Here is a 22,456-nt window from a genome sequence, read left to right on the forward strand (position 1 = left end):
ACCAAGTAGTGAGTATATGTTAGTTAATAAATATTATTTTGGCATTTTAGCTCATATACTACTTGGGATTAAAACATAAATAAAAATAAGTGTTTATTGGTATTTTTTATCCTTTGAACAGTCGAAAGAGTTGAAACTTTGTGACGGAATATCTGTAATATGTTTTCCACTTTTTAACCTAGAATACAGGGAAGGCAGCTAGTCATCACCACCCACCGCCAACTCTTGGGCTACTCTTTTACCAAAGAATAGTGGGATTGACCGTAACTTTATAACGCCCCCACGGCTGAAAGGGCGAGCATGTTTGGTGCGACCGGGATATTAGTGGACAGAGTCATTAAACAGAGGTAAAACACACTCGTAGTTAATTTGGTTATAGTAGAGGTTAATAAAGCATGTTTGATTATTGTTTTAGGTATTTTATTGAAGTTGAACAGTGAATGATATTATTGACCACAGAATGCCAAGAACTAAAAATAATATTGATTCACACAATAAATTAAACGGAAACACCACACAAAGTCAGTTTGAAAAAAAAAATTCTTTGTTTTATACACTATGACTAGATTTTCGTTTAAAAAACAGTGTACTTATTTAGGCGTTATAAATAATCGTTTGTTTTGCATTAATAGTTGGGTGAACATTATATTAAAAAGGGTATTGTTGAAAACTGTTAGGGGGTGTCCATGTAGTTCTCATAAAAATTGTAGCGAAGTGTTACAAAGATGTATTTTTGGCAAATCTTGTAGTCATTACTGATAAATAATTTGTCAAACCGTAGACACTGAAAATATGAGCAACGTTTGAAGCCCTTGTTCTGATTTTTTTTTTATAGTTTAAACACAAAATTACACACTGGGTTATGTGTTTTGTGCCCACCATGGGTGTCGAAACCTTCTTTATAGAATTGTAAGTTTGGAAACGTACCGCTGTACCACTGGGAGTAGCGCTGTTCTGGTAGAACTAGAGTCTTTAAAATCATAATCACAAAATCAATTAATACTTTTCAGATTTTTATTTTGCAAGGATAAAGTGTAAAGTGATTTCAGTATGTTTATCTTGTATTGATATCACTTTAAAAACATTCTTTGTTGGGGGTTTACTTAAGTTCAAATGATGTATTTTTTTTAATATCCCCCTACATTCTTGAGTATTTTCTGACAGATTTTGTGAAGTCAATAAAACTGTTAACTGTATAAAAACAATATAAGCAGGTACAATTTTCATACTTGACTCAACATGTTTTCGCCTTGGGTTCTTTCGAAGCACCTACCTTAAAATCACGTGACTGGAATACCTTATCAGAGAATAAGCACCTGTTATGAAGTATAATAGAAGCCACTGAGGTTCGCCAGGGGTTTGGGTTTCTGAAATTACTCAAGCTAATTTTACCTTGACCGTAGTTTAGGTAATAGATCAAAATAATTAGATTTTATTTGAAAAAAATAACAATCTACATCCTCAGGAGTAATAAATTATCGCGGTCTTGCATTAATAGTCACTTGATGGTTTGTTTTTAATCGTTTATAGACTGAGAACTTTTGTACTCTCCCATTCAAACCTCTGTGCACCGTCACGACTACCGCAGAGGTCGCAGGAAGGCTTAAAGACAGTAACATAAAGTATGACTCGGGAATAAGTTTGTAGAGTTTCGAGGTTTGTTTTTTAAAAAAATACTAACACTGTTACTAACGTCGTGTTATAAACACAATAACACATACAAGCACCCATGAAAAAGCATTTTTGGCCCTAAAAGTAAGCGGCCTTAAACAATACAATATTAATACTCCCAAACATTAAAACAATTTACTACTTATCGTTATGGCTTGTTCAGCTGTTACATTTTCTGTGGCTACAATTGCCGCAGTTGTCGCTGTGGCCTGTTTAGCCATAGCTTTTGGTACGGACAACTGGTATGAGATTCGGGTTAACAGGACCTCTATTCGCCAGAAGTTGGAAGGAAACGGAGAATATCTGAAAGAATTCGAAGAAGACATAATATATTTTGATCGGGACGAAGGCCTCTTCAGAATATGTTTTCCTGACAAGAAACCACGAAACGGTGAGCCAACGTTTTATATCAATTACATGTTTGGAGTTACAGGTAAACAGACGTTTTCTAAATAATTTGTTTGTTAATTCATCATATTTACTTTTTTCTATTCCAAACGACTTAATTTCTGTTTAAACTAGGATGCTTCACAAACATATAAATCAGAATAGTAGAGGCTTGTCTCGGTTTGATCTAGTTTTTGTCATTGAAAGCTCTGAACTCCAAGAACGGGTTTGTCTTTACCAAACTTGTCAACAAATACTGGTTATAATTTACATCAAATAGTTCAAGACACCTGTAGTTTTACACCTTGTGGTGAGAGCTTATAAAACTACAGGTATTTTCAGCGAAATGGCTCTATCCTGTATAGTCATGTTATCGACTTCACTGTTTTACGGGGTAGTATCACATCCTACTGTGTAGTCATGTTACCTTGTTTATTGTTTTACAGTTTAGTATCACATCCTATCGTGTAGTCATGTTATCTTGTTTAATGTTTTACAGGGTAGTATGACATCCTACTCTGTAGTCATGTTACCTTTGTTACTGTTTTACAGTGTAGTATAATATCTTACTGTGTAGTCATGTTACCTTTGTTACTTTTTTACAGTGTAGTATATCTTACTGTGTAGTCATGTTACCTTGTTTACTGTTTTATAGTATAGTATCACATATCCCATGTAGTCATGTTACTGTATTTATTGTTTTACAGTGTAGTATTATATCCTACCGTGTAGTTATGTTACCTTTTTTATTGTTTTACAGTTTAGTATCACATCCTATCGTGTAGTCATGTTACCTTGTTTAATGTTTTACAGGGTAGTATGACATCCTACTCTGTAGTCATGTTACCTTTGTTACTGTTTTACAGTGTAGTATTATATCCTACCGTGTAGTCATGTCACCCTGTTTATTGTTTTACAGTGTAGTATTATATCCTACCGTGTAGTTATGTTACCTTTTTTATTGTTTAACAGTTTAGTATCACATCCTATCGTGTAGTCATGTTACCTTGTTTAATGTTTTACAGTGTAGTATCACATCCTACCGTGTGGTCATGTTACCGTGTTTATTGTTTTACAGTGTAGTATCACATATACCGTGTAGTCATGTTACTCTATTTATTGCTTTACAGTGTAGTATCACATCCTATCGTGTAGTCATGTTACTGTATTTATTCTTTTACAGTGTAGTATTACATCCTATAGTGTAGTCACGTTACCTTGTTTCTTGTTTTACAGTGTAGTATCACATATACCATGTTGTCATGTTACTGTATTCATTGTTTTACAGTGTAGTATTATATCCTACCGTGTAGTCTTGTTACCTTGTTTACTGTTTTACAATGTAGTATCACATCCTATCGTGTAGTCATGTTACTGTATTTATTCTTTTACAGTGTAGTATTACATCCTATAGTGTAGTCACGTTACCTTGTTTCTTGTTTTACAGTGTAGTATCACATATACCATGTTGTCATGTTACTGTATTCATTGTTTTACAGTGTAGTATTATATCCTACCGTGTAGTCATGTTACCGTGTTTGTTGTTTTACAGTGTAGTATCAGTAGCAAAACAAACAAATAGCTAGGCCTGGAAGCAGCGATATCGTAACGTATGCCTTGATTGAAACATAAAAATAGGTGAAAAAACCGATATGGTTGGTAATGAAAGTGAAAGTTCTAGTCTACTCGTGGGGGAAAGAAGTCGACTATATAAAGGAAATGACAGGTGTTTGACTAAAAGGATCGAATGAGCTTCACGTATATAGCCACCAGATGCCAGGAATATTCGTATTTAGTAGGCAGCTGTTTTAGGAGCGTTTACAATATGTTTTCCTTAATAGAATACGTCTGGTCGCCTTAAAAAAAACGTGTTTACTGTGTGGTAAACTTTATTTTGCATATCCTGGTCCGTGATTGTACCAAACATGATTCTTTGGTTACGATACCGAACCTTGGCTCTGTGGATCCAATATTTGCATTCCGTTATCACAAGAATGAGTAGAAAAACTTGTACTCTGCAAGTTGTGGGCGTGGGAGCGTTATAAGAGTAAGAGTTAAATCTCATTATTCGTTCATTCAAGAGTGGTAGTGGGTGTGTTGATTAGCTAACTGCCTTCTCTCTATCCAATCGTTGCTAAATAGGGCGGCTAGTGGAGGTAGCCCTCGAGAGTAGCTTTGTGTGAAAATTCAAGTAACAAACGAATCCCATATGTAAATATACGCAAATATCTAAAACAACAAGGAAACCAGACCTGGGAACAGACATGTTATTTAGTAACTTATGTTACCACATTTCCTCTAGCCTACAAACAAGATCTGTTGTCTAACCCCACTCATTTGTTGTTATTTTTTCTCCTGGAATAAACCTCCGAGTAATCACTTTACCAACTGATGTAAAACGTCAAGACACTTTCTAATAACTGAAGTTAACACAAGTACTCACTTTTGAAAGCCTCTCCATAGCTACTGTGTCAGAATTTGTGCTAATGGATCATTGGTTAAGGAGTGACAGGAACAACATTTAACTGTTTAGTTTGACTTCCGTTTGAGAAATACGACATTTGACACAATATGGTTACTCGTTTACCTTGAACGTCCCTGGAAGGCAGTGGTCACAACAACGACAGTGCCTTCCTAAGTCATAAGCTCTCGATCTCTTGATGATCGAAGATATATACAGAATGTAAGCGTGTAGTATTAGTGAACCAGTGCTACTACCACTGTGTGTCCACTTGTCTCGTGCTTACGTTGAGCAAGAACTTGACAAATATATATTTAAAACTTATCTTTTTATATACATAATTTAATCGAAATGAGTACATAATACAAAACAAACTTTAATGAAAGAAAATTGAATATGTCACCTAATGACTTATGACGAAATTATATCGTACTTGAAAGCCCTCTATTCACATGCTGTATGCATCGTTTGGGATACTACTTTAATACGAATGTTTAAAATAAAATAACCATTCTCCCCTCTCCAGTTTGTCTTCAGAAGACTATTACACAACAGTTAGCGTCAGGTAAGACATGTCCCATAATGTTTGAAAACAGCAACGAATCAACTTTAAGTTAGTTCAATGGGTCAATAATTTATTTTATTTGTTAAGCGCAAAGTTACACAAGGGGCTGTGTGTGGTGTGTCCATCACAGGTATCGAAACCCGGTTTTTATCGTTACAATTTTTCAAATGGAGCAATAAAGAAAAAGTAGATCTATCATTTAGTCATGTTGAGTTGTTATGTGTTGCAGAAACAACAACAAAAACTCTCAAAATAGCACAACGAAGTAATTCAGTGTAACAAACCAGAAGAGGGAATCTTATATAACCGCGGCACTTGAAATTATTTTAAGGCAGGATTAAAGTAAATTAGTTTATGAAACCTTTTTATTAATTATAGTTCTATGCGTTAGTAATAAATACCAAGCGTATATCCGATTCGATTTTATTACTCATTGTCTCTGCTAGTCAATTTTCAAACTGAATTTCTTTTAGGCGAGATTAATCTATAAGATTTTGGGCGTGATCAAATACATCAGTTGAAAGAGTTTGACCTCTTTTGAGTCCGAAACTCCAATTAGACCTGAATCTCAAGAGTTTGTGTGTATTTTCTTTGAGCAAAGCCACATCGGGCTATCCGCTGTGTCCAGCGAGGTAAAACAAACCCCTGATTTCAGCTTTGTAAATCCGCAGACTTACCGCTGTACCAGCGGGTGACTCGGTAAGACCTATGAGCTTAAGTTTGTATGAACCGCTCGCTATTCCTCGGTTTAAAAAAAGCAAGGCAAGAGAGTGAAATGGAAATAAGGCTCTGAATATATGGATTCCTTAATCGTTCTGACATTGAATTTTCTTATTTTTCTGTTTTGTTTTTTGTAAAACCGCGTCTTCCTAAACCTGTGACCAAACAACTGTATTTACTTCTTCAAAAATAACTGTGACATTATTGTAATAATAAAAACACAAATTACGTATAATTCCAGTAGAAAATATTATTTAGTCAGATACAGTACTTAAGTCAGTTCTTTTTTATTTAATTAATAATATATTTATTTTAGAAGACTTGGTGATGTTTGTATTTTACATTAGAGCTTGAAGATCTAAAATCAAGTAGAAATGAAACTGTGGGAAATTAAATACACGATCTCTTTGGAGCAACCAGGAAAATGGAAAAAAAACAAACAAAAACACTGAAATTTGTAACTCTTTCTTCGTCTTAAAGAAATGACAGGAAAACAAATATTTTATTAAATATATTCACGGGGAACCAAAAAGCTATTAAAAAATAAACTCGTAGAGAATGAAACATCTAAAAAAAATTAGGGATCGATATCTTTAGAAATTATGTAATTAGGGTTACTGTGTCAACCAATTTAAAACTAGAATGTCGCCTGTCGGGTAGAACTTGTATTACGTAAATATAAAAGTGTTTAACGAGCAATTAGATACCTAGATGGAGTTTCTTTAGCAGGTTGAGTCCATTTTTAGTACAACGATTTTCAGCTCCAGTAAGAAGTCAAATTATTTTAAATAAGTGATATCAAGTTAGGCTTAACATGTGTGAAATCAGGCTTAAAATTTGTATCCAACTAAATTGCTACAGCTTTGTATAGAACACAGTTCTAATTCATGGATCGTTTACGCTATTTGATCTGAATCCAGGTAGGTTCAGTGGGGTAAAATAAAGTTTAAAAAAGTTGTTAGTATAGTTACAAGTGTTTGATTACTCAAGCAAAATTTAATCGTAATAATATTTTAACAGGTTGTTATTTCACTTTATCTAATAACTTGTTGGCTCGAGTGTTATATTTTGACTTCGTTTTATTCAGAACTCACTGTATCTCTGCATTATAGCAAGAATTTTGAACGTCTGTTTTACCTTATATTATTGTAGGTCGAACATTTGTCATGATATTCTATTTTCTCTCATTTATAATTTAAATTTAGGAGTGTATTTTATGTATCTGTTTTTAAACGACATGATTTACACTTTAACCTTTTTTATTAGTAGCTAACGAAGTAATGTTTAAAACATTAAGACGTTTATTTTGGTACCAACCAATACCGGTAACTTAAACTGATCGTCAATCTATATTCTGTTGTTTAAAGCTAGGGTATGGCACAGCCTATTAACGTGCTGGGGTCACAATCGGCGGATTGCGAGTTTGAAACCTGTCACCAAAAATGCTCGTCTTTGATTGTTGTTGGGCCAACTAAACTTTTTAGAACTTCGCTTAAAGGTTATAAGAGAAAGTTTAAGAATTGTGTTGGGTCGCTACAGTCAGTATACTATAAGCTTCGGTAACTATAATTATGATTATCGTTTAGTAATCGGAAAACTACAGAATTTGACAAGGAATGTTTATAGATTTCGAACATTACAAATATTTCAACTTCAGATAATTATTTCTACAAGGGCATCACGTATCTATCTTCCTCTGCGAAAAGTCAGCTTGTAAATGGCGTTAGGCTAAACAAGAATAGAGCTAGCTTGCATTCCAGTCAAGTGAAGTGTATCAACATAAAATTAATTTGCTTGTTGGACCTAGTCCATCGATAAAATATTCAGTTCCAGGCGAGATATAAGACTGAATATCGTTTGTAAGTTTGTAAGTTTTTTTTGTCTATAAATCATTATATGTAATAATTATTATAAATTGTGTTGTTGTTTGTATATTAAAATATACAGATAGCCCTCGAGTAGCTTTGTGCGAAATTCAAAAACAAACAAACAAACCAATTTATGCTTATACTATCGCATTATAACACCTCCACGGCTGAAAGGACAAGTATGGTGGGACGGGGGTTCAAACCTGCGACCCTCAGGGATTACGAGTTGGGTGCCTTAACCGCCTGGTCATGTGGAGCCGTTTATGTTAAGAAAGAAAGTTTTGTGTATCAACCTTGTTGGCAAATATCATAAAGTTAATTTATTTAATACTGACTTTCACTTAACTTCAAAATTAAAATTTCCGATTACTTGAAATCGTAATACGTAAGGTACGTAACATAATAAATCGGATACTCGTCCGAGATACATTTTTGCACGTAACAGAGTCAATTCTACTTTTTATGGTTAAGGAAGCCCAAGATTTGGTGGTGGGTATGTTGATTATGCTTTCTCTCCAATTTTTCACTTTAAAGTTAGGGATAGCTAGCGGGTCCGGCATGGTTAGGTGGATAAGGTACTCGACTCGTAATCTGAGGTTCGAATCCCCATCACACCAAACATGCTCGTTCTTTCAGCCGTGGGGGCGTTATAAAGTTACGGTTACTCCAACTATTTGTTGGTAAAAGAGTAGTCTGAGAGTTGTCGGTGAGTGGTAATGACTATCTGCCTTCCCTCTAGTTTTACACTGCTAAATTAGGGACAGCTAGCGAAGAAATTCTACAAACTTTAACACTGGAAATATCTGACATATAGACGTAACTAACCAGTAAAACTCGCCAGAAGGCCTTCATATCAATGTGAAATCCTAAGTTCTAATCAGTTTCAAATACAGTCACTGTGCAGTTTTGTAATCATATGTCAATTTAGTCTATTTCAAGCCAGCAACTGATAGCGGTGTTTAGAAACAAAATAAGAAGAATCCAGGCCTGTATTGATGCCAATGGGGGTAACTTTCAACATTGTTTATAATTGTCATTCATATTTACCTCCTGTATTCTATGTTGAAACATGTCTGTTAATAAATATACAAGTGCATAGTGACTTTCCGAACACTCTGTAGAATAAATAAAGAATAGTCGTCGTGTATTGACTTGAGGTTTCGTGGTTTGCGTTAGAACTTAACACGAGAATTTTTTTTTTTTTTAATTTCGCACAAAGCTACTCGAGGGCTAGCCGTCCCTAATTTAGCAGTGTGAGACTAGAGGGAAGGCAGCCAATTCTTGGGCTACTCTTTTACCAACGAATAGTGGGATTGACCGAAACTTTATAACGCCCCCACGGCTGAAAGGGCGAACATGTTTGGCGCGACGGGGATGCGAACCCGCGACCCTCAGATTACGAGTCGCACGCCTTATCACGCTTGGCCATGCCGGGCCCAACACGAGAAATGGGAATAATTTACTATCCTTCTACTAATCTAATCCTGAAGATCTAACACCTAGAACAAGGAAATATATCAGTGCGTGTTTAAACAGATTACTGGGGATCCTACATTATATCGTGATAACTTCGACTGTGACGTAACACTTGAAGTAATATGTTATTACTTCAGCAGTGGAAGCGTATCCCTGTTACCAGAAGAATTAGTTATGATAGACCAGCTATGACGTAACTGAACAGTGATTCCTAATTGGTATTGCGACGGAAGCCTAGGTTTTCACATGGCTTCTACATGTTAGATTTGTGTGAAATTCGATCCATGTCTGTTTAATAGTATAGTTTGTTTTGTATGAAACTGTACGTTACCATTATTAAAAAAAAAATACTTTCTCGTAATTCATTTTATGATGAGTTATTGTGATGAATATCTTGACCATGTGGTACTAAGCCCTTGCTGGTACTATATATCTGATAACCTAAAGAATGTGGCCATTATTTCACGATATGTGCTGTGTATGTCCTTACTTTTTATAACTTTGTTTCTATGCAACCGATTCTACAAATATTTATTACAGAAACTCTTCATTAAAGTTGAATAAAATAATTCTTCAGAAAATAAATAGAAAAACAAACAAATAATCGTATTTCAGCCAACGTTTCGCCACTGTGGTTACTGGTACAATAACTCTACATTTGCGATAGTTCTTGTTATGTTGTCAAGAGTAACAAAACGATATAGACCAAGTTTAATGGCAGAGCTATAATCACGTGACTTAATATTGAATATCCTTTTGGAACAAATTTTAAACTTTTGAACTATTTAAGTTAATATGTGGACCAACCAGAAGTGAGTATTAGGGAGGTGTTATTCAGTGTTGGAGGTTCTAAGTAATGTCTTCTGATAGAGTTTAAACTCTATAAAGTAAAAAAGTTATAAAGTATTAATAACTTACTATAACATACTATATATACACAATCAAAGACAACAAATCTTAGACAACTATATGGTACAGTAGTATAATTTGATTTATCGTACATTATTGTAAGAATTTAAACTGAGAAACGTTCGCCAAGAATAGCGAGATATTACATTGTTTCAGACAGAACAAATTAATATTGTACTGTTGTAATAAACAGTATATTCTATACAATGCATTGTTACAATGTACGGTATGCAGTGTATTGTTGCAATATACAGTGTACGCTATACAGCTATTCATAAAGCATGCGATATAATTGTTGGTTTTACTCAACTGATAACATTTCAGGACAGTGTTGTTGGTGTTTCTTTACTTTCAGCCCTCCTTGTGTATTGTACGTTAATACTTTAAATTCACCACGTGTGTTTCAGTTGAGAAACATTCAACGTTTGTGTAAAACAACCTTTACCAGTTACGTGGCAGTGTACACAAGAAGAGTGATTGTGTTTTTCTTATAGCAAATCCACATCAAGTTAACCACTGCGTTCACCGAGGGAGATCGAACCCCTGATTTTATCGTTGTAGATCCGTAGACTTACCGCTGCGGGACACGCATAATAGTAGGGTTAATTTAATGTCAGTAATGTTAAATTGTGTAACGCGCATGCGTGATATAATAACATATTTTCCCTAGCTAACGGACCAAATTGTATAGAGCTAACGTGGGATTCATCTCAGACTTTCAAAAACCAATCCAACAGTCGAGGAGGAAGTAGAGGTCCAGGGTACACCTGACCCTCCCAGGTCACATGATCAAGGGAACAAGTAGAGTTCCGTATTGTAGGGAAGAAGAGGCCTTCATACAGTCTGACCTCCCCGCCCTACACTCATACACAGGTTGCAACAGACATAGCCAAATACCTATAAATCGACTCTGCATTGTAGCTGGATTTATTATTAGTGCATATTTAATTATTGTGTGAAACAACGCCTAAAGTCTTCGACTTTTATAATTTTGTTTTGGGGGGAGTTTTGTTGAAACGTATCTGTTTATAACAGCTAGTGCAGTATCGATTGTTATTCTGTTAGACATCTTTATCTTTCACTACACGGGAATGTTTGGTTCGAACTTCGTTTTCTTTTGGAATACTAAGCTAGTTTGCTAAGTTTGGTGTTGATCAGTCAACTCGTTTAGGAGGAAATGCGTCACAGACAAACAGGCAGACTTTTCCTTGATATTGGTATATGTGAAGAACGCCTGTACCTCGAATTTTTATATTCAATCCTGCTTGGCTGGAAAAATAATATCATTCGAGGGAAAAAAAGTGAAAGTAAAAAAGACCAGACTATTTATTGATTATTGAACTATTCGTTAACTAACACAAAATAATGCATGCACTGAAAGTGTTATGGCTGAAATCTACAGGAAGTCTCACATAATACTCCAGCAAGTCTTACAGAGCACATTTTCCCATCGAGCCAAGTTGGGCCACCCCGTGTATAGTAGTATCAAATAGTAGAGCTTGGTTGTACAACAACGTGATTAGTGTAGTCGTATCAGGTATTAACTATATTTTTAGAGTATAGAGTTTTTACGAAGGAAATAAATGTGTAGTTAAGCACAAAACGACACAATGGGTTACCTGTGCTGTACCCACCACGTGTATAGAAACCTGATTTTTATCGTTATAAGCCTATCCTAGCAGTTAGAGCGCTTCGACTAGTAACTTACATATCTCGTATTCGAATCTCTGTCACCAACTTGCTCGCCTTTTTAGCCGTGAGGCATTATAATGTTATGGTCAGTCCCACCATTCGTTGGTAAAAGAGTATCCCAAGAGTTGGCGATGGGCGATGATGACTAGCTGCCTTCCCTTTGGTTTATCACTGCTAAATTACACTGCACAATAATTCTTTTGAAAAGTTTTGCTTCCTGAAAAGTTTTTGCTGATTGTGACAGGTACCTGGTTGGTATGCACAAACATAGTTCTGGTTTTGCTTTATCACGTAGGAACTCTGAGAAATAGACAGTTAACTGTTTACTGGCAATAACGTATTTAATTGCGTTTTTGTTTCTAATACGCTATTAAGTTCAACATAATTAAAAGTGTTTTGCTCCTGATTTTCGTTTGTATTCAATGTCCGGTGCATCACGTCGCAACAGTGTCCAACAGTGGTCAGCAAGCATTGACAGATTCCAGTTGCCGTGATATCGTTTTTCCATTGTAGCAATGTCCTGGTGAAAACTGAAGATTTCGATGAAACTGTACGTGATGGGCAAATTTGGATGTGATTTTCGTGATCAGCAGCCAAAAAATCTATAAGGAACACCCAACAGTATTCAAGAAGCAAAAACTTTGTTGTGCAGTGTTAGCGATGGTTAGCGCAGTTAGCCCTCACTTTGCGCGAATTTCGACACTGGGGAAAAAAAAAGTATTGTACCACAAAGTATATAATACTTCAATTTATAAGTTTTGAACTTTTGTAGAACAGCGCCTGTTGGTGTTACGGTTTATCAGTTCCCATAGTTTGTTCTCTGGACTGAGCAGTCAGTGTAAAACGTGTTAACAAAACTTAACTCTTATCAAAGTGATGAACAGTAGACGAAGGATGTAGACCACAGAATGTACTCCCAGCCCATGGGTAGGAGAGTATATTTATAACAGATGAAGGATGTAGACCACAGTATCTACTCTAAGCCCTTGGATAAGAGAGTATATCTACAATGAAGGATGTAGACCACAGTATCTGCTTTTAGCCCCTGGGTAGGAGAGTATATCTACAGTGAAGGATGTAGACCATAGTATCTACTCCAAGCCCCTGGGTAGGAGAGTATATCTATAACAGATGAAGGATGTAGACCACAATATCTATTCCAAGCCCTTGGATAAGAGAGTATATCTACAATAGAGGATGTAGGCCACAGTATCTACTCCCAGCCACTGGGTAGGAGAGTATATCTACAGTAGATGAAGGATGTAGACCACATTATCTGCTCCCAGCCCCTGGGTAGGAGAGTATATCTGCAATGTAAGATATAGACCACAGTATCTACTCCCAGCCCCTGGATATGAGAGTATATCTAAAATGGAGGATGTAGACCACAGTATCTGCTCCCAGCCCCTGGTTAGGAGAGTATACAAGTATGTCACTAGTGTTAACGTTTTGAGATATTCAACAAAATCGTTGTACCAGTTTCAAGCAGAAGTGGAGAGTTCTCCAGACAACACCCAAACAGTGGGCTGTTTCAGGGTTCGTCATCTCCTGTGGGTGTGATGGGATTCTGTCTGATAAATTCAGTAGGATATTTAAATACACCTTCCAAAGTAAATACCGCTAGTCTATGAGGCAAAGCACAGGAACTTGGAGACTGTGTAACATTTTTAACCCTAAACAGAAGGCGAGTGTATTACCACTGACAACTTAATGGAGTTCACAAGGAAACTGATGCAAACCTACTGCGCAGCAAAGACAAACAAACTGTTCTGACAGAAAAATTCAGATTATTTAATTGAACTGATCGAAAATTTTAGCTGTATGTTATTCAAACAGACTGAAAAGGTTAAGGTATATAGTCGAAACTAGCGGAACACTCCACGAATGGGCGGAGAAGCAAGCCAACCCATAAACTTCACATTAAAAGTGTCAAACCCTATTTAACAGAACAAATCATAGGTGCAAGAACCTACTGACGTAGTCCGTACAAAATGACTCTTTTTTACAGTATCTGTAATTGGGTTCCACCCCTATTATTCTAATTCTACTAACATTAAATCGCTTCCTACCTGTCTACTGTTAATGACGTCATACAGACAAGATACTTTATACATTGATTGGAAGCAGAAGTCACGTGGTTTCTTCATTGTCAAAACGAACCTTTCTCGTAGCTGGATGTTCCTTGGTTGGCACAGTCTGTGAGAATTGTGGCAGTAGTGTGGATTTTGAATACTACATTGTACAATAGTTCTTAATTGTTGACCAGTCCTGAAACAGGTCGACATTTCCAGTGTATTATTTTCAGAATTCTACAAAAACAACGAGATCTCACAATAGTTTTTAAAATACAGTCATACGTAATTCAAAGCTATCTTGTGCTAATATATAGTTTTTGACTTTAAAGCCGAATTTTCAAGACAATAACATAATATGTACCTTAATCCAAGCAATAGAACAAGGGTGGATTGTCTTTTTAGTTGAAACAACAATCCTAGTTGAAGTCAATAATGGTGTATTTTCTTCCTAGTTCAAAAAACAATGGAAGATTGTTTTTCTAGTTCAAACAACAATGGTGGATTGCCTTCCTAGTTCAAACAACAATGGTGGATTTTCTTTCTAGTTCAAACAACAATAGTGGATTGTCTTCCTCGTTCAAATAACAATGGTGGATAGTATCTCAGAATGGCTGGTATGGGTATTAAGTGGGCTTCTCGTTATCAAAAATGGTGAATTGTCTTTCTAGTTAATGCAACAATTATGGAATGTCCTCCTAATTTAAGCACCAATGATGAAATGTCCTCCTAGGTGTCTCATGTCCAATAAAGTTTTATCAGTATTACTTAAACTGCTTGTTTTGAGCCATAGTTTGTTTTATTCAAAATTTGAAACTAAGATATCATTAAACTAGAAATAAAATAATTATTTAATAAAGAGAAGTGATGTTACCTGAAGACCAGTTTGACAATTTCTGGTATTATTCAACGTCCAACGTGTTTATGACCCACGTATTAGCTTCGTAGTCTCACAGAACAGTGACGTGGTCGTTTAATCAGGTATAGCACAGCAGGTTTTTATCAGTTGTTTCAAGATGCTTAAAGGTTTATTATCCTGAGTACCCCAGGGTCTTACTATCGATGTTTTTCACTTTTCTCTGTAAACAGATAAACGATTTACAGTCATGTTTCTGGACTAGCTACTGTTTGTTTTGAAATCCGGTGTAGTATTTATTCTTGATCTGCAAAACGAAGCCCAATATGGTTCTAAATATGCCAAAAGGTTAATTTTAAATTACAAAAGTCACAGAAACTTTCATGATACTGGGGGAAAATCAAAAACACACAGTATATATGCTCTTCTAAATTACATTGTATTTTTTCATATACATATATTTAAATTGTGTGTGTGTGTGTATATATATATATATATATAGACTCAAATGTATATTCTATCTTCTGACTGAGTCACCTGAAGTGTTTAGTGTAGTGGATGTTATGTTTTATCTTCTGACTGAATCATCTGAAGTGTTTAGTGCAGTGAATGTTCTATCTTCTTACTGAGATACCTGAAATGTTTAGTGAACGTTACGTTCTATCTTCTAACCAGTCACCTGAAGTGTTTAGTATAGTGAATGTTATGTTCTATCTTCTGACCAGTCACCTGAAGTGTTTAGTGAATGTTACGTTCTGTTTTCTTGGTACATAACGTGTAATACAGAACCACAAGTGTGGTTAATACGGTAACTTATTGATCCTAATCTGTACAAGTTCTTATACTTTTTCTTGCCTTGTTTTGTGTCTGTGCATACTTTTGTCTGCTGTACAAGAATGTCTTTGCTACACTATGAACTACTTCTAAATTACTTTAAGTTGATGTAAATATCTTGCATGTTAAAACGTTGTCTATAATAGATTTGTTACACTGTATATGAAACAACATTGTGATATGTGTCATACTTTCATAACTTTCTCTGGTGAATTTTTTTGAAGTCTATATATGCCGTATTACATTAAAGATTAAGGATTCTAGACGTACAAACGATATGTTCGTGATTTCTCTCCGTTACAAATTCGGAGCGTCTGAGGTGGCTCGTTACTACTTCGTAAGAGAAAAACTGAACATGACAGTAGATTGGACTATGTAAACCGGAAGTACCGTCTTATGTCTTACTAGTACCACTACTAACTTTTCTCGTGTCGTGTTTAGCAATATTAACAAAGTTCAGATTATTGCACGTGACAGATGGAGCTGAAATTTTTGTTATTTCGTCAGTTGATGAGATCTAGATTAGGCTTGAGTAATTAGGGTTATATTTTAGGGCTCGTTGTAGGATAACTAGGCCGCAGAAACTGGTTTATAAACAGTTCACTCTGACCGTAGCGGTCATTTCAGAGTTTAATGACCTTTGCATTTGGACCATGTTCTTGACCTTCCAGAATCTCAGTGGTCGGAAATTAACGGTCATCATTTGTTGTCTTTAACTAAAATGACAAATTCACAATGCTTACATCAGTAAAGTAACTATGACCGTAACGCCACCTGGACTGAAAAATATGTAAAAATAAGGACGCTGTCAATAAAATGAAACAAAAATATGTTTACAATTAAGGAGTTTCTTGAGTTTAAGTAGTCGAATGGATTTGTATACAATATGATATTCATGATGACAAGAAACCCACTTGAAGTAAAAATGTATCTCAGAACAGCTGGTACGGGTGTCAACACTTACAAATAAAGCAGCAAACAACGTTTCAACCTTATTATGTCATCTATACGTTAACCTGAATATGACCTTTCTTTGTTAACCAATAAGATATACAATAAGTCTAAAAATAAAAATTATATTATGGTTAGAGTTAGCGAAGAATTTAAACAAATTATGATATATTTTGCTTGAAGAAAAAGCTTCTTAAAAGGTTTGTAAACTATTTACGGAAGTTCTAGTCGTGGCAAGAAAAATCTCCATCATTGTCAGTGTCACAATGTTAATCTTCGCCAGGTTAAGGATACTTCTAATTAAAACCAGCATTAGATGTGCCAGGTGTGTGTGTTTAAAACAACTTTCATTAGTTAATAATCTGTTTGTTCATTTGTCGATGCTTTTTTTTTCTATGAATTCGAAAAGAATCGTCTCGGATGCCATTTGTTCTAAACTGAGTTTTTACATTGGTTAGACCAGTGGTTCTTAACCTTTTTCAGTGTTTGCACCCCTTTCAAATCAGTAATCATTTCTCGCACCCCCTGGAAACTTAAATATAAAAAAAGCTAAAAATACAAAGTTGATGTAATCAAAATTTTTTTTTAATCTTCATACATACAGCATACCTTTTTTCAAGACAAAAATTCAGGGTACATAATGAAAAATTAATTTCAATGTTTCTTCTTAGGAGAAATATAAAGCATACTCTTATGTAAAAATATAGATTTGCTTTAATTATTCATGGGCATCCTCGCACCCCCTAGGGGTGCGGGCACCCCTGGGTTAGACCATACATAGAATATTTTTTTAGGAAATATATTACTTAAATTTTGTTGTATAATGCTGTTTGAAAGTAGTTAATTTTGAAAGTACATGTACAAGACGCGTAAATAATTTTTGTTTGGAATCTCAACGTTTTGCCAAACATTGCGCATGCTCGGTAATATTTGACGAACAATGGTTAGGAAAAGGCGGTTTAGTCTCAAAAATCATTTAAGGCATTTCAGAAATTTTGTTTTTGAAATGATACACTATAGAGCGCCTCGTCTATCGTCAACACTGGCGTTCACTATTCCTACCCAATTGTATGCTTATATCTTATTTGTAAATATGTTTTCTTTGTATCTATTTTAAAATGGAAGGATTATATTTGTGATTTCTCTCTTCCAGCCAAAACGTACATATCACCAGTGCAGACGGAATGTATTAACATAAACTATTACATCCCGGACAATGAAGTATCAGATTCCTTCTCAGATGCTCGTTGGGACAGATTACGTAAGTTGTTTATTAATTGTCAAAAAACCTGTGGCTTTAACCTATTGCTTTTACTTATTATCTATTCCATGTTTTACGACTTGTACTTTGTTATCAGTTTATCAAAATCATTGGTGGGCGAAACAGTTACATGTTTTTCATCTTACAAAATTGTAATTATTAGAAGCGTAATTAACTCCAAGTGGTTTGATATTTGCACTCGAAGTCCATTTTTTCATAAACACAGTCCTCGTCGTTAGGGGTGACGTGGAGGATTGATGGTACGAGTATTACGAAGCTAATTTACAGCTTACTGCACTGTCCCATGAACCCGATAAATTTGACTGCACTTTGTTATCCTGGTGTCGTCTTTGCAAGGTTATATACGTTTCTCTATACAAGAGTTTGTTAGAAGGTCGAGTACCTAGCCTGCACACCGCCAACAGGGTTGCTGCAGGGAACAAAGAACGAAGTCACGGCATAAAGAACTCGTTTATATTGATAATTTTCTCTAACTACATCCAGCCACACTGTGTATCGTCATCCCTATGAAACTTATTTTATTTTTTTATTGTAAATAGACGAGTTTGAACATTTTATTTGTATGAGAAAATATCTTCCAAATGAGATTCTATGCGAACATTTTCTCGGAAGGACGAGAGTAGGTTCATATGAATATTATGTCAAAAAGAAAAAACGTAAAGTAATACAAATAACATATATTGAAGGGATTCTATAGTGAGTTAATCATTAACAAACAAACAACTGAATATATAAACTTTTTATTATTGTATATTGTTTTCTAACAATACCAACAACGATTAAAGAAATATTTAGCTTCTTATAAACAAGAGACTCGTTTTCAAAAGCTGTCGAGCTTTTCAGGACGTTTTAAGATTTTGGTACTTCGTCTAGTATACATCTATTACCAGGGCCGGAAATAACTTTTAAGGTCAAGTCCTCGTTGTATCTTGGCTTACTTCACGTTGTTCTCAAACCAGGGCAAGCTGTCTTTTATTAAGAACCTCCACACAAAATAGTACATGTTCATTTTGAAGTTGAAGCCTGGACTCAGTGTTAAAGAAGTTCCAGTCAATTGGTTTTACACACACAAATGAAACCTAATTTTAACGTCGGCTGTGACTTTAGTTAATTTAATCCAGAGTAACGTCTTATGTTGCTACAGAGAACAGCCACGTATCAGTGTTTAACTTGTTAATATTGTTAACGAATATACAATTATAAAAACATTATATTTGCATGACAGTTGTTATTTCTTCCAGACATGGCCCGGTCTGTAATTGGGTTATACATTTCTGCATTTTTTTTCATCTTCCTGTCCTTTTTCACCGGCGTGACTGGATGCTGGAAACGTTCCCATGGAAACATCGTAGCTACTGGTCTTTTGGAGCTTTTGGCTTGTAAGTATTTTAAATAAATTCGAGTGATTGGTGTAAGCAGTTATTAACAGAGACAGAAGTAGTTTTAACAAAATCACGCTTAGTGACATAGAACTTCTTAGTATTCTAAGATTGCTTGTAGTTTTGAGTCGAAATTTTCAGTTTGTATAACGGAAAACGAAGCAACAACAGAAGACTAGATGTGTTAAAAACTGTAAGAAACGTCCTCAAGACCAATTTTGAGTCGAATAAGCTCTGTTTTTGTTTCTTTTAGTTTTTTGTAATACATTTCACTATATTTGTCGATTAAAAAAGGCGGCGATTCAGGGTGTTATAACGACTTATGTCAATAGAACAAACAAGTATTTACTAGGCAATACGTTTAGTGTAATACATTTAAATTATTTTTATCGGATTTAGCTCTGGTTGACGCTGGTGCAATGGGTCTGTGGCACGGAGTTCAATACTTCGATTACCAAAAACTTGACGACAAAATGTCTTATTTCAACTGGCCAACTGTGAGTGGTTTTATAACATTACGAACATAAGCTGTCACGTAACACTAAGTTCAATATTGTTATAGCATTGTCAATGTTAGGTACTCTGTTCCAATTCCTGACAGTGTTATAACTGACTGGTTCTAGTAATAATTATTTGAAATGCTGAAAACACACAACATAAATATAATTACTCCATCTTAATTTGTTTAATAGGTTCTGAAACAAAATGGACAAACAGAATTTTATTACGGTTGGTCATATATATTGGCTTGGATTGGTGTGGGAATGAATCTTGTTGCCGCCATTTTGTTTCTCTCTGGCGCCCGGTGCCTACGTCACGAGAAGAAAATAGAGCAGGCTAAAAACATGCAGTATCTGATGCCTGTATACCCGGATAAAAGACAACCTTATGGCTATGGATACGGATATCCTGGCCCCTATTACCAGTATGGTTACGGATACTAAGAAGAATACACACAATTAAAGTGATCTGCTTGAAATTTTAGTATAAATATAAGTTATTTTAACTTTGTTTATAGCTCCATTTAGTGTTTTAAAGGAACTTTACTGAAACTTGTTGCAACTTTGTGTTGGGGTTAATAAATACAGAAAATTTAATTTTTAAAGATGCTACCATTTACCTTTTGTAAAATTTGATATATGTCGATTGTATTGTATATACTTAAAGTACATGAGATACTAATAAAAATAATTAACAAGTTCACTATTATTGAAAGGATTGAAAAAGTTAGAAAATAGCCTCATATAAAACATCTAAAGATTTGTCACCAAATGATGGCGCTGTGTACAGGTTGTTTTTTTAAAATATTTTCAAAAGGGATGTTCTTTTGTTATATATTCGTACGTTATTTTTCTGTTACCATATAAATAACATTATAGAATGAACACAAAGAATTAATTTAATTACTTAGTTTTAATTGAAAGCTGTAAACCGTAGTTAGAATAATTTCTGTGTGTGTGTGTGTAGAGAGAGAGAGACTTGAAAAGGTTTTTATCTTGTCCTTAGTCCTTAGCTTTATATGTTGAATTTTGTGTATTTTCAGATAATAGAGTATTATATGTTTTGGCCGTATTCAAGAAACATATTGCTCAAAACCTTGGGTATCAGAAATATTTCTCCATGGAACTTTGTGAGGTTTATATGCGTGTTTTTTGGTGGTGTTTTTATAATCTGGACTTTACTTACTGTTTGTGAGACTTGAAAAATTCAAGTATTGCTCTAATTCACTGTCTTACCACTGACGGACAGTGAAGTTCAACATGTGATGGTGTTTTATTTTTTTAGCTATCTACGCTCTGTCCACTGCTATGAATCGAATCTCGGATATCAAATTTGTAAGTCCGGAAACTCACGGCTGATCCACTATCAGGAACAAAGTGAACAGGAAAAATATTTGTAATTCTTGTATTTTATTAATGAAAAATGAAATACCGTTTGTCATCAGCAAATGGAGCTTGGAATCTCAACGACATTTTTTAATGTATTGGCAGAGTAAAGCTGATACAGTTTCTCTTTTGAATGAATAATTTCTGTCTTTATTTGTTTATTAATGAGTAATATTAAATATTTTCATGTCGTGCTCCATTCAAGACGGAAGGTGATACAAACGTGAAAATGTTTTATTTTGAAACTGACTGGTTTACTTCTTAAAACAATGGAGCCTTGTAGATTTTTAAGATAGCCTAATATTCGTCTACTAGCAGCGCCACCAAATAGCAGATTAGTGCTTCATACTCGTCTGAGTAGGATGTATTTTCAAAAATTTGAATAGCTTCGGATGCATTTTAAATACGAAGCTATAATTTGTAAGCATGTAAGTTACAAAGTGTATAACGGTAAAAAAAATAATTAAGTATGGCTTCTTGTTTTGGAGTATTTAAAAATCTTGTAGCCTTAGGAAACATAATAAGCTTTGTAATCTCATTTATATTTATTTAGAACTTACTTTATACGTCTTTACCGGAAGGAAAACATTTTGAAGATGGTTACATATAGTATTGCTTGCAGAATGACGTGATTCGCTATATCTCATCGCTCGTGACGTCATACTTCACGAACCAATGTATTGCATTTCTTTTTCTTTTATGGAAAGATGAATAAAATATGTTTTTAAATTGTAGCTACTATGTGTGTGTTTGTTCACGAAGGTGTTGCACAGAGAAAACACAGGAGGGCGTGAGTGGTCTTTCATAAATACTTTTTGGGAATTTGAGAAATAATGGAAACCAACTTCGAGTACGAAGTTGATTTCTAGGTGTAGCACCTTTAGTTGTTCTTGTTTCTAGCAAGAATTAATTGATATTTGACCTATTGGAATTGTAGTGATTTGCAGTAACGTACTATAAAGTAAAAACGGTTATAGTATCGAATCCCTGATTTTAGCGTTGTAAATCCATAGATATACCGTTGTACTAGTGGGGTTGGTGTATTGGTGGTATGTACAGTGATGGTGAAAAAATTTGTTTATTTTAATGGCATTGTTTACTTGTTGCTAGCGTCATCTAGTGTTTGATACCAAAGAAGCATAAAATTCGATTTGACAATAAATTTTATTTCAATGAATTTTACTTACTAGTGTTATCTGTCGGTAAATATTGCATGCAAAAGTTAATACTTTTAATTAATAAGTTCACATTAATTTTAGTAATTATTTAACTTGTTTGTTTGTTGTTAAAGGTGAATTTTACATAAAAAAGAAAACTTTGCAGTCAAAAGAACTACTTATGCTGATTAATTTTGCAAGTTCACATTTTTTATAAAACATATGTGCTAATAAATGAAACATAGAACTTTGTGCAGAAAGAGTCCTTTCCGAGCGACAATCCGAACGTT

General features: G+C 34.8%; 1 protein-coding gene across 3 annotated transcripts; it reads left to right on the forward strand.

Annotated features, from left to right (window-relative positions):
• The first annotated feature begins 1,366 nt into the window (after positions 1 to 1,366).
• Positions 1,367 to 21,743, forward strand: LOC143233752 (claudin domain-containing protein 1-like). Of its 3 annotated transcripts, none has more exons than XM_076470353.1 (6): positions 1,375 to 2,062; positions 17,616 to 17,723; positions 18,986 to 19,123; positions 19,523 to 19,620; positions 19,816 to 20,087; positions 21,563 to 21,743. In XM_076470353.1, the coding sequence occupies exons 1-5, from the start codon at positions 1,822 to 1,824 to the stop codon at positions 20,065 to 20,067; spliced, it is 837 nt and encodes a 278-aa protein (XP_076326468.1). In that variant the 5' UTR covers positions 1,375 to 1,821; the 3' UTR covers positions 20,068 to 20,087; positions 21,563 to 21,743. The 3 variants fall into 3 exon arrangements, with proteins under 3 accessions (XP_076326469.1, XP_076326468.1, XP_076326466.1); XM_076470351.1 differs by lacking the exon at positions 21,563 to 21,743 and adding an exon at positions 20,667 to 20,805; XM_076470354.1 differs by lacking the exon at positions 19,816 to 20,087 and having other exon boundaries at positions 1,367 to 2,062; positions 20,667 to 21,743.
• Positions 21,744 to 22,456: the final 713 nt, after the last annotated feature.

The sequence above is a fragment of the Tachypleus tridentatus genome, chromosome 12, assembly GCF_004210375.1.
Source record: "Tachypleus tridentatus isolate NWPU-2018 chromosome 12, ASM421037v1, whole genome shotgun sequence".
Taxonomy (NCBI): Eukaryota; Metazoa; Arthropoda; class Merostomata; order Xiphosura; family Limulidae; genus Tachypleus; species Tachypleus tridentatus.